Here is a 16,841-nt window from a genome sequence, read left to right on the forward strand (position 1 = left end):
AATTTTTTAAGGGGCCTACACTTTCACTTATAATTCTTTTACTATTGATATAGTTGAAGAACAGTTTGGGATTAGTTTTACTCTCCTTAGCGATGTGCTTCTGTTTTCTTTTTTGGCAGCTTTAATTAGTTTAGTTTTTTAGATAGTATTTTTCTCCCAATTACTATTAAATGCAATAACAGTGTTAGCCTCCAGGTGGCAGCAGACTATCCCATGGTTCTCTGTCCAAATGAGAGGAACAAGAAATAATTAATATAGGTAGCTGGTAAATGGACATTGGGTCCAATACTGACAACCAATGGATATGCATCCTTGAAGCGGAAAGATCTAGATCCATACGTGAACATTGTAGAATGTCATAACTATAAATCATCCATAGTGGATATATAAACGCTCTGTTTCTCCACAAGTTTGGCATATGTACAGAGGCCAAAGGTCCAAAGTGTCTAGGGGAAGCTGCCAATCTTCTACACATGTTGTGAGATTCTAAATAGGGATTTTTGTGTACTCACCGTAAAATCCTTTTCTCCGAGCCATTCATTGGGGGACACAGACCATGGGTGTATGCTGCTGCCACCAGGAGGCTGACACTAAGTATTACAAAGAAAGTTAGCTCCTCCCCTGCAGTATACACCCCTCTGCTGGCTCCCAGCTAACCAGTTCGGTGCAAAAGCAGTAGATCAATAACAACATATAAGCGTATAGCATGTCACATTATATATGAGAGTATAACATATCAAATGATAAAAACAAATACAACTAATAATAGGGAGGGAGCTGTGTCCCCCAATGAATGGCTCGGAGAAAAGGATTTTACGGTGAGTACACAAAAATCCCTATTTCTCCTTCGCCTCATTGGGGGACACAGACCATGGGACGTCCCAAAGCAGTCCCTGGGTGGGGACAACATCAGATCAGGCCATGTAACCGCTACTTACAAGTGCGCCAAGGCGGCCTGCAAAGTCCGCCTGTCCAGACTCACATCTGTGGAAGTGTGTGAATTATAGTGCTTCAAGAATGCATGCGGACTGGAGGAATTCGCAAGCTTGCGGTCGTGCTTGCCGACGCCTGGTGCCTAGAGCCCTGAGACAGGGAGATAGGCTGACATCTAGCACGGAAGGACTCCTGGATGGTGAAAATAATCCACCAGGCTAACGTGGCCGATGAACACGGCTAAACCCTTCCTGTGACCGTCGGGAAGCCTACTTACCATCGAGAAGCCCAAGCAAAGTGTCCAACCTTCGGAAGGACGCCGTCCTCGATACGTACCCACTTGGAGCACTCACTTCTTCCAGATTATGGAGAACCCATTCCGTTGTGTGGACTGGAGCCGAAAGAGATGAGAGGACGATGCCCCTGCAACAGTGGGAATACAAAACCACCTTGGCAACGAGGGAAGGGGATGGCTTGAGGGCAACGATGCATTGATGGTAATAAGGAAAAAAGACTGAAAGGAACAGAGTGGCAAGCTCTGAAGACTCATCAGGATGACAAGAACGCAGAGAAGAAAGGGGAGTGACGTTCCCTGATAGTAAAGTCTTTCTGGATCGAAAAAGGAGTCTACTGTAAGATCCCCAGGACCATTAAGGTCCCCCAGATCTAACGGTACGCGGTAGGGAAGAACTACAGGTGAAGGCTCCCTGCGAGAAGGTCCATATTTCCAGTTTTGACGAAATAAGACGGAGAAATACTAGTACCGCAAGCGAGAAAACCTGACATGGTCAGTGCGGGTCTCCCGGGATCACTGGGGGCCTTTTCTGCTTCCAAAAAGATCTCAAGACGTAGTGGAAGAGGAGTTATGGAAATTGGTACCGTGGAAGAAACGGAGCATGCACTGCGATGGACTTGGATCTTGAAGCCAAACCATGAACTGGAGTACATAGGCGTTCAGCTTGGACGCCATCCGACCTACATCTGGAGTACTCCAGTGAAGGCAGATGTGAAGGAAGACTTCCGAGTGAAGTTCCCACTCACTTGAGGAGAAAACCCTGATGGCTGAATATGTCAGCCGCCCAGTGTTCTACTCCAGGCACATGTACTGTTGAGATCACCGAATGATAGATCTCGGACCATCAGAGAGTGGGAGGTACCTCGGCCATGGCGCTTGACTGTGGGTACCTGCGAGATGATTGACGTATGGCACAGCCGTGGCATTATCCAAATTGAAGACGGATGGTTGACCCGCCTAAGGGCAGTGGACCTGCTGTAGGATTAGCCGTACTGTTCGGATCCCCAGAGAAATGATCGGGAGAAGAAGACGGGCATTGGTATCCCTAATAACCATTGGACCAGAAGAAGGCTCTGGATGAGGAAGGAGCTTAGAGACTACCTTTTGAAAGCCTGATTGACTTGCTGAAAATGAGCGGAGCAAAAGAAAACTACTTCTGTTTTCGTCTTATTGCTCAGAACCCTCCTAGCTAATTGAATGAACCGAGGGAATGAGTGATCAAGTGCACAAGCTCCGTGTTGAAGGGCCACGACCTTGACTCGAGAGAGAATTACCATCCTTCTTGTGCAGGATCATCGTCAAAGAGGATCTGCTGGGCTGGGAATGAGGAAAAAACTTGTCTAAGTTTAGCTGCTAACCCAAGTGAGAGGGTATTGCAAGTGATATAGACGACTTAGCGTAGTCCTTGTAGAGCGGCTAGAAAGTCGACCGAGTAGGGCAGGACGACCATGTTTCTAGGGTGCAAGAAGCACATGACAACTGCTATGAGTGTTGCGACCACTGTGGTGCGGTAGCCAGGCTGAAGGGCAAGGTCGTGACTTGAAAATGCTGTTCGCGAATGGAAAGAAGAGATAATTGTAGAGGGGAAAAAAATAGGCATGTGAGGGTAAGAAAACCGAATGTCGATGGATGCCAGAAAACTCCCCCTTTTTTTTTTTTTTTTTGTTGAAGTAATGGCTGAGCGGAGGAACTGCACCTGAAAAAGGAGGGCCTTGTCAAAGGTTGTTAGAAGTTTGAGGTCCAGGAATGATCATACTTTTCATTTTCTCCTTCGTGAAACCAAGATCTCTTAGATCTAGACTGTCCAGGACAATGCTTCTACTGCTGGATGGGTCTGTAGAAAAAATACGATCCCTTGTTAGTCTCCCGCTCAGAAGATTTGATTTGAATTGAAGTAGATAAGGTCTCTGACCAGGAGACTATTGGTCAAGCAACATCATGTGGCGCTAAAGAAGGGTAGAGCGCTGAACCCGAAGCCACAAGACGGAACGAACCAGATTTGCTATCCGACCGTCTGTGGTTTTTTAATTGATGATACATCGGGCAGGGATACTGGTAGGTATACCACAAGAAATTCCACCCGGTTAGACTGCCAAGTGGCAGAATGCGGGGCTGCAACCAGCAGGCCTCTTGCCATCTTCGTGCAGAGTAGAAAATTAGGAACCTTCGATCCACCATTCTGTTAACAGGGACGTGGAGAGGAATCGTCCGCTTTCTTGCATCATCCCCTAAATTGATACAAAGGGGGGTGCTCGGACGCCAAAGATGTGTGCCTCTGTACATCCCCAGAGTTGAGGTCCCCGGGTGGACAGGGCAGGTTGTTTGGCATTAGGCCTGGATGCAGAAGAGGATACATGGAGGCGACACTGCATGTGTTCGTCTGTTGAAGATGTGGGGGGAATCGGTGCCCTTAAAAGGACCCGTCGCCCATAAAAATCAGACCAGGTATGGCAACCTACTTAGCGGCTTCTGTCCAGTGAATTGCTCGTCGATTTGTTGATGGTATAAATAGGAGAGTCCCTCCTTTTCTGAAGCTCTTGCAATCCAAGGCAATATGCGATCCATATTCAGCGTTGTTCTCAACAAATCATGGGGGAGAGATTAGGAAATGAAAAACTTCCGTTTTGCAGACGCCTGTACGTTTTTCTAGAACACTTGCGGCCCCTGCTAGCGGACGCTCCCATGTAGGAGAGGGACCATGTATCTCGGTCCTGCGAGCACTCCGAGCCAGAGGGTTCACAGAGGGATTCAATCTCTTGGTCCGAGAAAACCATGGGTTGCGGTTAGGGGATGAGTGGCGAAGGCTGCAGAGCTCAGTTAGGGTGACCAGCTTCGGATTGATGATGTGCCCTTAAGACCAGTAAAAACTGGTCATGCGCCTTTAAGACTAGGGAATACTGGTCGTGCGTCTTTAAGACCAGGGTATACTGGTCTTGTGCCTTTAGGAGGAGGGCATGCTGGTCATGTGCCTTTAAGAACCAGGACATACTTGTCATATGCTTTGAAGACCAGGGCATATTGGTCACGTGCCTTTAAGACCAGGGCATACTGGTCATGTGTCTTTGAAACCAGGTCATACTGGTCATGTGCCCTTAAGACCAGGGCATACTGGTCATGTGCCTTTAAAAACCAGGTCGTACTGGTCATGTGCCTTTAAGACCAGGGCATACTGGCCAAGTGCGTAAGACCAGGGCCTACTGGTCATGTGCCTTTAAGACCAGGGCATACTGGTCACGTGCCTTTAAGACCAGGACATACTGGTCATGTGCCTTTAAGACCAGGTAATACTGGACATGTGCCCTTAAGACCAAGAAGTACTGGTCATGCGTCTTTAAGACCAGAGAATACTGGTTACGTGTTGTTAAGACCAGGAATACTGGTCACGTGCCTTTAAGACCAGGAATACTGGTCATGCGCCTTTAAGACCAGGGCATACTGGCCACGTGCGTAAGACCAGGGTATGCTGGCCATGCGCCTTTAAGACCAGGGAAAACTGGTCACGTGCCTTTAAGACCAGACAATACTGGACATGCTCCTTTAAGACCAGACAATACTGGACATGCGCCCTTAAGAACAGACAATATTGGACCTGCGCCTTTACGACCAGCCAATACTGGACATGCGCCTTTAAGAACAGAGAATACTGGACATGCGCCTTTAAGAACAGACAATACGGGACATGCGACTTTAAGACCAGCCAAAACAGGACATGCGCCTTTAAGACCAGACAATACTGCACATGCGCCTTTAAGAACAGAGAATACTGGACATGCGCCTTTAAGAACAGAGAATACTGGACATGCGCCTTTAAGACCAGACAATACTGGACATGCGCCTTTAAAACCAGACAATACTACATGTGCCTTTAAGAAGGGAGAATACTTGCGCGTTTAATGCCTTGATGTAGAGTGGTTGTGCCCCCTTAATGCTAAAAATCGTTGCCTCAGTGTGAGCCGGCCGGGTGGACCAAGATGGCCACTGTGAGCTGCAGAGTAGATAAAATCTCGCAGAGAGCGAGAAGCGCCGACTCGGGGGGCGGAGCGACGGACACGATGCTGAATAGGCCCAAGCCGGGGCCTAAATTTCTGTAGCAGGCGGGCGACACCAGCGGGGCGTTTCAGGAGACTTCCGGGATGCGGCCTACACATCGGCCGAAGCCACGGGCTAAATTTTTGTAGCCGGCCAGAGCGTTACCTCAGAGAGGTGGGCCACAGGAAAGTGGCTAAGGCTGCCTGCGCCTTTATGGATATCCCTCTGAAGATGGATCCACTCACCATCGTTGCGCGTCCCGGCATGGAGCCGCCGCGGATGTGGGTTTCAGCGCTGTTCTGTGCAGCGTGGACGGTGTAGGGATAAACCTCAATCCATCATCCGTTTGTTAGGGAGGAGGAGAGGAACCGTCCGCCTCCTTGTACCAGCCGCTCTTAATAGTGGTGGTGCAGTGGGGGCTGCTCGGACGCCACACTGGATTGTGCCTCTGAACAGCCGAGGGTAAAACCTGCTGGGCAGGGCTGAATGTCCGGCAATAGGCCTGGCTGCAGAAGAGGATACTGAAGGTGACACTCCAGTGCTCGTCTGATAAGGGAGGGAGGAGATCGGTCCCATGAAAGGGCCCGTCGCCCCTAGAATCAGCTCAGGCAGTGGCTTCCCACGTCGCAGGAGAGGATACGGAGAGGTGAAACTCCCGTGCTCGCCTGTTGTTGGTTCGGGGGAGATCGGAACATGAAAGAATCCGTCGCCCCCTTCGCACGGTAAAAGGTAAAAGTAAAAAGATTCTTCGGGTCTGAATAGCAGACCAGTCCGTGTGCCTCCTACGGACACTAAGCAAGAACTGGTTAGCTGGGAGCCAGCAGAGGGGTGTATACTGCAGGGGAGGAGCTAACTTTCTTTGTAATACTTAGTGTCAGCCTCCTGGTGGCAGCAGCATACACCCATGGTCTGTGTCCCCCAATGAGGCGAAGGAGAAATACATTTTAGAAGTAAAGTTATTGCAGTTGTATTATCATAACCAGCAGGTTTGGTTGGAGACACCAAGGTATTTTATGATGGAACAAAGAACGGACACCGGACACACACCGTAAAACTGCGGTAGGACATTTGTTTCTTGCACATAAATTAAAAGTGAGTTATTCTAACAGAAACGCCAGAGTCAAAAATTAGAGGATCCGGGCTCTGTGGCTGGATACTCCAGGCCTAGCCACCAGCGTGTTAGTACAAGATGAGGTCTTTGTCCCTAGAGCTTATCTACTTGGTATAATGAGACTCATTGATCTCATTCATATGAATATAATGGAAACCGCCTAAATATGAGGACCTTGTCTCATCAATATATTGTTGTATAAAGCACTACGAAGATAGCGCTATTCTTCTGTATATAATAGATGATGTTGCTGTAGATCTAATATTTCTATACATGAGGTCTCTATATAGATAATTTTACTCTAGTATTTTTGGTTTAGGAGAAGAGAAAAAGTGATTAAGGACATTTTATTTTAATTTCCCTTTTAAAAAAAACATGATAAAAAAATATGTGATTAAAAAAAATGGTATATTTTCCCATTATTTTATTTGTGCTCTCAAATACTGCAGTTTGGATAAAAAAGAGAAAGTATTTAAAATAACAGAAAATGTGTTCAAAGACCTTGTGTGGAGGTAAAGAGTCGATGCCGAAGATGCTTCATCTCCAAAAGTCTACAAAACAGGGAGGATTGGCAATTCAGAATTTTGTTGTCTTTCTCTTGGATTCGGGAACTTCGAAACTGGAATATGGTAAGTTTTTAACTAATTTCTCTTTCTTGTTTAGTCTACTATATTTACTTTTACAATTTGTCGATAACATACATAAGTTCTCCCCGTGCAAGTCGTTTTTGATGGTCAACAAAATATAATTTTCAAGTAAATCATTTCTGAAATTCTATCATTCTTGGTTAAAACTTTCCCACTTTATGAAATGAAAAAGGCTTCTCGCCTGTGTGAATTCTCTGGTGTGTAACAAAACTTGATTTATCTGCATAACCTTTCCCACATTCTAAACATGAAAAAGGCTTTTCCCCTGTGTGAGTTCTCAGGTGCTTAACAAGAGTCGATTTCCGGTTAAAATACGTCCCACATTCTGAACATGAAAATGGCTTCTCACCTGTGTGAATTCTCTGGTGCTTAACAAGAATCGATTTCCGGCTAAAGTATTTCCCACATTCTGAACATAAATATTGTTTCTCCCCTGTGTGAATTCTCTGATGTGTGATAAGATGTGATTTCTCTGTAAAACTTCTCCCACAATCTGAACAGAAAAAAGGCTTTTCCCCTGTGTGAATTCTCTGGTGTGTAACAAGATGCGCTTTCCGGTTAAAATATTTACCACATTCTGAACATAAATATTGTTTCTCCCCTGTGTGAGTTCTGTGATGTGAGAGAAGTTGTGATTTCTCTGTAAAACTTCTCTCACATTCTGAACAGAAAAAAGGCTTTTCCCCTGTGTGAATTCTCTGGTGCGTAACCAGAGACGATTTCCGGTTATAATATTTCCCACATTCTGAACATAAATATTGTTTCTCCCCTGTGTGAGTTCTCTGGTGACTATCAAGAATTGATTGCTGTGCAAAACGTTTCCCACATTCTAAACAAGAATATGGTTTCTCCCCAGTGTGAATTCTCTCATGTCTAATAAGATCTGATTTCCGGTTAAAATATTTCTCACATTCTGAACATAAATATTGTTTCTCCCCTGTGTGAGTTCTCTGGTGACTAACAAGAATTGATCGATGTGCAAAACATTTCCCACATTCTAAACAAGAATATGGTTTCTCCCCAGTGTGAATGCTCTCATGCCTAATAAGATCTGATTTCTGATTAAAATATTTCCCACATTCTGAACATAAATATTGTTTCTCCCCTGTGTGAGTTCTCTGATGACTAACAAGAATTGACTGCTGTGCAAAACATTTCCCACATTCTAAACAAGAATATGGTTTCTCTCCAGTGTGAATTCTCTCATGCCTGATAAGATCTGATTTCCGGTTAAAATATTTCCCACAGCTGGAACAAGAAAATCTCTTTTCCTTTGTGTGACTTTTTTGATGTTTAACAAAAGATGTTTCAAGGGGAAAACTATTTCCATGTTCTGAAAGTGAAAAGGTCTTCTTTGCTTTAAGATCAGTTTGTTTTTTAATGTCTCTTTTGTGACTTTTATTTGTATCAGTAGTCTGTTGTGAATCACAAGATAGGACCGGTTTCAAAGGATCAGATGATAGATCTTTGCGGTGAATCGATGATGGTGTAGCTGGAGTAATGGCATCCACTTCAATTGTATCCTGTGTAATCTCAGTGTAAACTGGTTTAAAAATTCTCTCTGATCTACTAGTACAGTCATCTGACAAAAAAAAACAAAACAAATTATTTTTGAATAAATTATAATTGAAATCTATATATTTCAACATTTCTAATTAAAATTTCCATTGAATGATTCCCCAAGACAATGATGATCACAGTAATAGTAGAACTCACTGCAAGAACCAGTAAAGCTGTCAGGACTCTGAACATTTTTTATTACCTTTTGTGCATTACTGCCCTTATCCAAGATGGCGTCTTTGGTCTCATGTGCACTGTCTTCCTGCTATAAAACTCCACCCCAGCCTTCAGTCTGTGCTAGAGTGTTCTGCCTTGCATCCAGCTCCTGACCCTGGTGACTCCCTGGCTATATACCTGCTCCTGTGAACCTGTGTGGTGATCCTGCTCTAAGTTCCTGCTGCATACACCAGTTTCCAGTAATCCTTCTTCATCTGCTGCTCGTGTTTACTTCCATCTGCATTTGCTGGACATGTAAGCTGTTGCTGCGCTGCAAAAACCTGAAACTATTACCCAGGCCTCCCTGGTTGTGCTAAGATATTATTTGAACTGCCTTATAAGCATATCTATCTGTGTTTGGACTAAAACCAATACTTATTCGTGTCAAGTATCCTCAAGAATAACTGTGCTTCATAGACTTTCTGCGTGTTTGCATTTTCCTCTGAAGTTTCCTATAGACTGCTAAGCTGCGTTTCATATTTACACCAAGTGTTGTGGACTTGAGTTTCTCTCTGTACCTGTTTGAATCACCGTGTTATAATATAGACTTTACCACTTATAAAACTGTGTCCTGTAGTTGTCTTGTTCCACGCACAGAGTCTCCTGAGTTATCCCCTATAATTATTACAAAAGCGTTATGTTGAACTGTTTGTTCATTCTGCCCCAAATATTAGAATAAAAAGCCACCAAAAATGTTATGTAGTCGAAAATGATACTATTAAAAACTTCTACGCATTCCACAAAAAAACAAGTCCCAACTGAGGTCCATCAATGTAAATGGGAAAAACAGACGTTTCCACATTGTTAGTGACTCAAAGACTCTTGGAAAAGCAGCATGACTTCCATAAAGCATTCCAGCAAAATACAAACTCCAAAAGGCAAATCTCTCCCTCGCTTCTGAAACTTGCCCAAACCACATTTAGCATCCATTTGGCATTGCTGAAGGGAGAAGAACCCACTTAATTTATTATATGCGTTTCTCTCGAGTACATACTGAGCACTATATGTTGCGTAATAAAATGTGTCAATCTAGAAGTGGGAATCAAAGTGCACAATAGGGTGATACCCTGTGGAGTGAGAGTAGGAGAGTGCTGGTTCCGCTCAAGGAGTTGATAGTCACAACTCCTACGTAGGCATGAAGAAAAATAGCTGCTGCTCCAGGATATAGTAGATCCAGTTGGATAAACACAGGGGTGGGCTGTGCTGCTTAAGGAAATCAATTCTTCAGAAAAGATGATGAGGAAAAGACTTTGTATTCACAAAAAAAATGGCATATTTGCAATTTTCACTCTCCAACATCCACTGCATGATAATTTCATAAAAGTGCCTGCTGAGTCAAAATAGTCACTACTCCTATAGATGAATTCACGGAGTTATAATTTCCAAAACGGAGTCACTTTATGGGGTTTTCTGCCATTCTGTCACATGAGGGCTTCTGCAGAAGTTATGTCCCATTTCCTCTGGGATCTGCTTCTGCGACATCTGCTTCTATAGTCAGGCGCCGCCTCATTCATCCTTTAGTGATGCTGATGATAGAAGAGACAGGAACCAGAAGCTCTTAAGAGCAGAGCAGGCTCTGTCCAGCCACTAAGATAAGGGTGGCCAGGACCTGTAATATCATCCAGTTTTGCAGCATGGGTGTAGTCTAGTAGTAATCATCTCCCTGCTATAGCCAATTAGAAAGCACCACACCCTAATAAAGCTCAAATTATATTGCTGGAAGATGCTAGATACAACCTTGTCCTTCTCTGGTTCAGTCCTCTGTGCTCAACTCCATGCTTGTGTATTTGAATCCTGTTGTGACTCTGACCTTTTTACTGACTACTCTTGTGTGTTCTGATTTTGTATTTTCTCTGTCCTTCTGGCTCTGACCCGGCAACCTGACTTCTTGCCATTTCGGACCACCAAACAGCAGCTAACTCCATGAACTCAGCCTATGGGTCTCAGTATAAGTTCAGATCTATGTATAAGGGAGAAAAGTAGGGTAATCCCTGGGATCTGGAAAATAAAGTAGTTGGTGCCAAGCCTGTTTCTAGTAGCCATCTTTTGAGCTGCCAGGTGACAATGAAAAGTGAACCAGTTACATTGTGCCTGCAAACTATTCCAGGGATATGTCATGACTCTTATCGGATGTCCCAGGCCCAGGGGCTCATTCCCTGTCCCTAACACTAGGGGGTGCCCTAGCTCGCCCTGTTCCCCGGATTACTTCTGATAGCGAAGACGCCAAGGTCACATACCTTGCCTTAGCTCCTGAATCCGCTCACAGTCTGCACCCTTCCCCCACTCAGGGCAGACAGGAGTAGTAGTGTACCATAATACACCAACCAGACTAAGAAGGTAATGCGAAGGCGAATCAAGACCCTGAATTGGTGAAAATATAGCACGTGGCCTATGGTCCTAACTGAGGGGATAGTCATCCTATAGATTTGAGGGTGGAGCTATTAAACAAGGTGGGCTGTCTTATTGGGTGGGGGCGGGATAAGTTGGGATTGCGGGGGTTCGTTTGGGGGAAAAACTTTGTAATGAAAACAAGAATGTAACATGTCAAATGTAATGTTATTCTTAATAAAAATTTATTTGAGTAAAAAAAAAAGAAGGTAATACGAACAGCAATAATGAAAAATACCAAATATAAAAACACAGACAACAGAGGAATGCAAAGGGGAGTGGTGGAGTAGAAAAAGAAAGGGAATAATCACACACTCAAAATCTAGCAACAGTCACAGATAAATCCACCAAACGCCTTCTCAAATACCAACCAACAACAACCTCCAACCATGCAGAATGCGCTAGCTCTGACAATGAGAGGACCCAGTTTATATAGGAGATAGGAGTGGCTAACAGTGCACAGCTGAGCACCTTAACGAAGGAAAACTTTAACATGAAGGTGAAGTGCTTTTATTCAGAGCAGGAATAGGAAAAATCAGACCCTGCAGTCTTCTGGCTCCTCTCTGTCGCGGTAAACCCGTGACAGAATGTCTGTGTTCCAAAAGCTAAATGGAGCTCCTTCCGTATATAGGATATTGTCAGATTGACGAAAAGTTGGAAAATAATTGGTAAGGTGTATTTGTTTCCTATTAACCTTTGTGAAAATGGAAAAAATTGAGACTAAATAATCATTTTAGTGAAAAAAGCAATAAGTTTTTAATTTGACTTCGTGCTAATTCCTCAATGTGGTTTTTGATACTACGAAGAGTGCAACTATCTAATCTAAGTCCGTCATAGTAATTTCAAAAGTGATTTGTTACTCAAAAAATTAGTTTTCTAATTTTAATTGAATATGTAAAAACTTGTTGATAAACAGATGATCCTTCTATCATAAGAAAAAAAATAAGAAGCTTGTTGAATAAACAAAGGGGATATTGGAAAAATGCTGCCGACTTGAAGAAATACGGTAAATATTATTTATAAACTGTTTTGTGTGGTATCACTATGTGATTAAGGAGAATACACATTTAACCTCTTTACCTCCCAAGGTGGTTTGCACGTTAATGACCAGGCCAATTTTTACAATTCTGACCAGTCACTTTATGTGGTAATAACTCAGAAATGCTTCAATAGATCCCTCTGATTCGGAGACTGTTTTTACGTGACATGTTGTACTTCATGAAAGTGGTAAAATTTCTTTGATATAACTTGTGTTTGTGAAAAAAAATAAAATTTGGCAAAAATGTGGAAAATTTTGCAGTTTTCAAACTTTGAATTTGTATGCCCTGTATCAAATCAGATGATTTGTCACACAAATAGTTAACAAATAATATTTCCCACATGTCTAGTTTAATGAGCAAAAAGTTGGGAAGTTATAAATGCTAAAAGTTAACTAGTGATTTCTAATTTTTCCAACAAAAGTTTACAAAATCTTTTATTTAGGGACCACATCACATTTTAAGTGACTTTGAGGAGTCTATACCATAGAAAGTACCCAAAGTGACAACATTATAAAAACTGCACCCTTCATGGTGCTCAAAACCACATTCAAGAAGTTTATTAACCCTTCAGGTGCTTCACAGGAATATTTGGAATGTGGAAAAAAATTGAACATTTAACCTTTTTTTCACAAAAAAATTAAATTAGACCCAATTTTTTTATTTTCAAGTATAACAGGAAAAATGGACCACAAAATTTATTGTGCAATTTCTCCTATGCATGCCGATACCCAATATTTGGGGGAAAACCAATGTTTAGGAGCACAGCAAAGCTTAGAAGGGAAGGAGCGCCATTGGACTTTTTGAATGCAAAATTTGCTGGAACAATTAGAGGACGCCATGTCTCTTTTAGGCTGGTTTCACACTTGCGTTTTGATCTGCAGCGTTTTTTAAAAAAAGGCATGTGGTGAAAAAACGCATGCAAACGCTGCGTTTTTTAGACGCATGCGTTTTTGCAAAAAAACGAGTTTACATGCGTTTTTTCATGCGTTTGCATTTTTAAAACGCATGCTGAGAAGTGTGTGACAGCTGCCAATCATCAAAATCAACTAGAAAACCCACTATTAATAGAATTAGCTAGGGTTAGGGTTAGGATCCCTAGGGTTAGGGGTAGCTATTTATTAGAAGAATGTCCTGGTCACCAGGTCACTGATAAGCCACCCCCCACCATCAAGGTGATAAAGGGATCCAAACTCTAACCCTAACCCTAATCCTAACCCTAGGGATCCTGTTATGACCTGGTGGTTAAGGAGCAACATGGGACGAGCTCTGAGGAGGTGGTATCTGCACTGACCGCAGTTCCTGATCCTAACATCAACACTAGAAGTAGCCGTGGGATGTTCCTGTCACTCCCTAGACACCTCGTCACAGCCTGAGAACTAACTACCCCTAAAGATGGAAACAGAAAGCTATCTTGCCTCAGAGAAAATCCCCAAAAGGAAAGATAGCCCCCCAGAAATATTGGCTGTGAGTGGAGAGGGAAATGACATACACAGAATGAAAACAGATTTTAGAAAAGGAGGCCACATCTAGCTAGATAGACAGAACAGAAAAGAATACTGTGCGGTCAGTATTAAAAGCTAAAAAATCCACACAGAGTTTACAAAAAATCTCCACACCGACTCACGGTGTGGAGGGCAAATCTGCTACCCCAGAGCTTCCAGCTAAGCTGAATATATCATACTGACAAGCTTGACAAGAAAAAACATAACATGAGCTGAACGATTAAGTCCACAGCAAGTGAACAACCAAAAGAACAAGCAAGGACTTATCTTTGCAGAAATGGACAGGCTATCAGAGAAATCCAAGGAGAGATCTGAATCCAACCAAGAAACATTGACAGCTGGCACTGACTGAAGACCAGAGCCAGGCTAAATAGCAGAGCCAGGAGAGACGATCAGTGGAAGCAGCTGCTAAAGCTAAACCCAAAGAGCAGCAGTTCCACTTAAAACCACCGGAGGGAGCCCAAGGGCAGAATTCACAAAAGTGCCATTTACAACCACCGGAGGGAGCCCAAGAACGGAATTCACAACAGGATCCAAACCCTACCCCTAACCCTACCCCTAACCATAACCATAACCCTTGGGATCCTAACCCTAACCATAACCCTACCCCTAACCCTAGGGATCCAAACCCTACCCCTAACCCTAACCATAACCCTAGGGATCCTAACCCTAACCCTAAGGGTTAGGATCCTAACCCTAACCCTAAGGGTTAGGGTTAGGATCCCTAGGGTTAGGGTTAGGATCCCTAGGGTTACTAGGGATCCTAAAGTTAGGGTTAGGATCCCTAGTAACCCAAGGGTTAGGTTAGGGTTTTCTTGTTTTTTTTGTGTTTTCTTGTGTTTTTCTATAGAAACGCATGCGTTTAAAAACGCATGCAAACGCATGTGCTTAAAAATGCATGCGTTTACATAGACAGCAATGCATTTTTTTGCCACGAATAAACGCATGCGGTTTTTTTGCGGCAAAAAACGCAGCTAGAAATTACTACATGTTGCATTTCTGCAACTAAACGCACACGTCAAAAAACGCATGCGTTGCCGAAAACGCGTCAAAACGCACGCTAAAAAAATGCATGCGTTTTTAATGTTAAGTATAGGAGAAAAAACGCATGCGTTTTTTAGCACTAAAACGCTGCAGATCAAAACGCAAGTGTGAAACCAGCCTTAGAGAGCTTCTGATGTGCTTAAACAGTCAAAATTCCCCAAAAGTGACACAATTTTGGAAACTAGACCCCTGAGGGAACTTATCTAGATGTTTATTGAGCACATTGAACCCTCAGGTGCTTCACAGAAGTTTATAACGTCGAGCCGTGAAAATAAAAAAAACAACAACATTATCCCACACAAATATAATAATAATCTTTATATAGCGCCACCATATTCTGCAGCGCTTTACAGTTTAACAGTTTCAAACACAACATTAACAGTCATAAGTAACAATGTTAACAATACAATAATTAAATATGTTTTTAGCCCCAAATTTAGCATTTTCATAAGGGTAACAGGAGAAATTGTAACATACAATTTGTAGTGCAAAATTGTACCAAGTACGCAGATACCCCATATGACGGAGAAACTACTGTTTGGGTGCACGTCAGAATTTGGAATAGAAGGAGCGTCATATGACTTTTTTAATGAAAAATTTCCTGGAATCATTAGCGGATGCCATGCCCTGTTTGGAGAGCCCATGATGTGCCTAAACAGTGGAAGCCCCCAACAAGTGACCCCATTTTGGAAACGAGACCCCTCAAGGAATGTATTTAGATTTGTGGTGAGCACTTAACTCCCAGGTGCTTCACAGAAGTTTATAATGTTGAGCCATGAAAGTAAAATAATCCCATTTTCCCAGCAAAAAAAAGTAATTTTAGCCCCAATTTTTCTTATTTTCACAAGGGTAACAGGAATAATTGCACCATACAATTTGTTGTGCAATTTCCCTCAATTACGCCGATACCCAATATTTGAAGGAATACTACTTTTGAGGCCCAGTTCAAAGCTCAGAAGGGATTTTGCTGGAATGATTTGAGGGTGCCATGTCACATTGCAGAGCCCCTGAGGTACCAGAACAACAGAAACCCCCATATGTGATCTCATATTACAAACTACTCCCCCCCAATTAATTCATGGGGGGGTGCAGTGATCATACTGACTCCACAAGTGACTCACATAATTTTATACCATTGAGTGGTGAAGAAAGAATAAATAACATTTTTACCACTAAAATGTTTTAGCGCCAAGTTTTTAATTTTTCTAAGTGCTAAAGGGAAATTTCTTTACAACAAACGGAGGTCCATTTTTTCCTAAGTGCGCCAATATCTTACTTAAACCGGGAAATATTTTTTAGTCACAGTGTTAAGCTGAGAAGTGAAGGAATATTATTCAGTGTGTGTGGGTGGGGATTTATTCAGTGTGTGTGGGGGAGATTTATTCAGTGTGTGTGTGGGCGGGATTTATTCAGTGTGTGTGTGGGCAGGATTTATTCAGTGTGTGTGTGTGGGGGGGGATTTATTCAGAGTGTATGGAAGGGAGGTTCAGGAATTTATTCATTGTGTGTGTTGGGGGGATTTATTCAGTGTGTGTGGGGGGGATTTATTCAGTGTGTGTGGGGGGGATTTATTCAGTGTGTGTGGGGGGGATTTGTTCAGTGTGTGTGGGGGGGATTTATTCAGCGTGTGGGGGGGTTTATTCAGGGTGTGTGTGGGGGATTTATTCAGTGTGTGTGGGGGGGCGGGAATTTATTTAGCATGTGTGTGGCAGGGTGCATTTATTCTGTGTGGAGGGGGATAGATTTATTCTGTCGGAAGGGGAGTGGATATATTCTGTGGGGGTGAGTGGGGAGATGGGGGTGGACACAGTAGCGAAGGGAAAAATGTGTGCTGACACAGTATTGGGAGCGAGGGTGATGGGATGTGTGAGGACACAGTATGGGGAATCGGGGGAATGTGTGAGGAGGAAATATGGAGAGCAAAGGGGTAAATAAGTGAGTAAATAGTATAGTTAGCAGGGGGGGATGTACATGAGGAGGCTATTAGAAATGTGTGCAGACAGTATGGGGGGAGGAAAGTGTGAGTGGGCACAGAATAGATACTGAGTAGTGTGAGGGTAACAGCAAGGAGGAGAC

The 16,841-nt window shown here is 43.2% G+C and overlaps 1 protein-coding gene across 3 annotated transcripts in view; it reads right to left on the minus strand.

The window, feature by feature from the left end:
• Positions 1–6,198: 6,198 nt before the first annotated feature.
• Positions 6,199–16,841, minus strand: part of LOC143766210 (uncharacterized) — a 101,913-nt gene continuing 91,270 nt past the window's right edge. For all 3 annotated transcript variants that reach the window (XM_077253700.1, XM_077253703.1, XM_077253704.1), the window contains one exon: positions 6,199–8,597. In XM_077253700.1, the coding sequence (XP_077109815.1) occupies positions 7,156–8,597 (1,442 nt within the window). In that variant the 3' untranslated portion in view covers positions 6,199–7,155. The remainder of the gene's footprint in view (positions 8,598–16,841) is intronic.

The sequence above is a fragment of the Ranitomeya variabilis genome, chromosome 4 (genome assembly GCF_051348905.1).
Source record: "Ranitomeya variabilis isolate aRanVar5 chromosome 4, aRanVar5.hap1, whole genome shotgun sequence".
NCBI lineage: Eukaryota > Metazoa > Chordata > Amphibia > Anura > Dendrobatidae > Ranitomeya > Ranitomeya variabilis.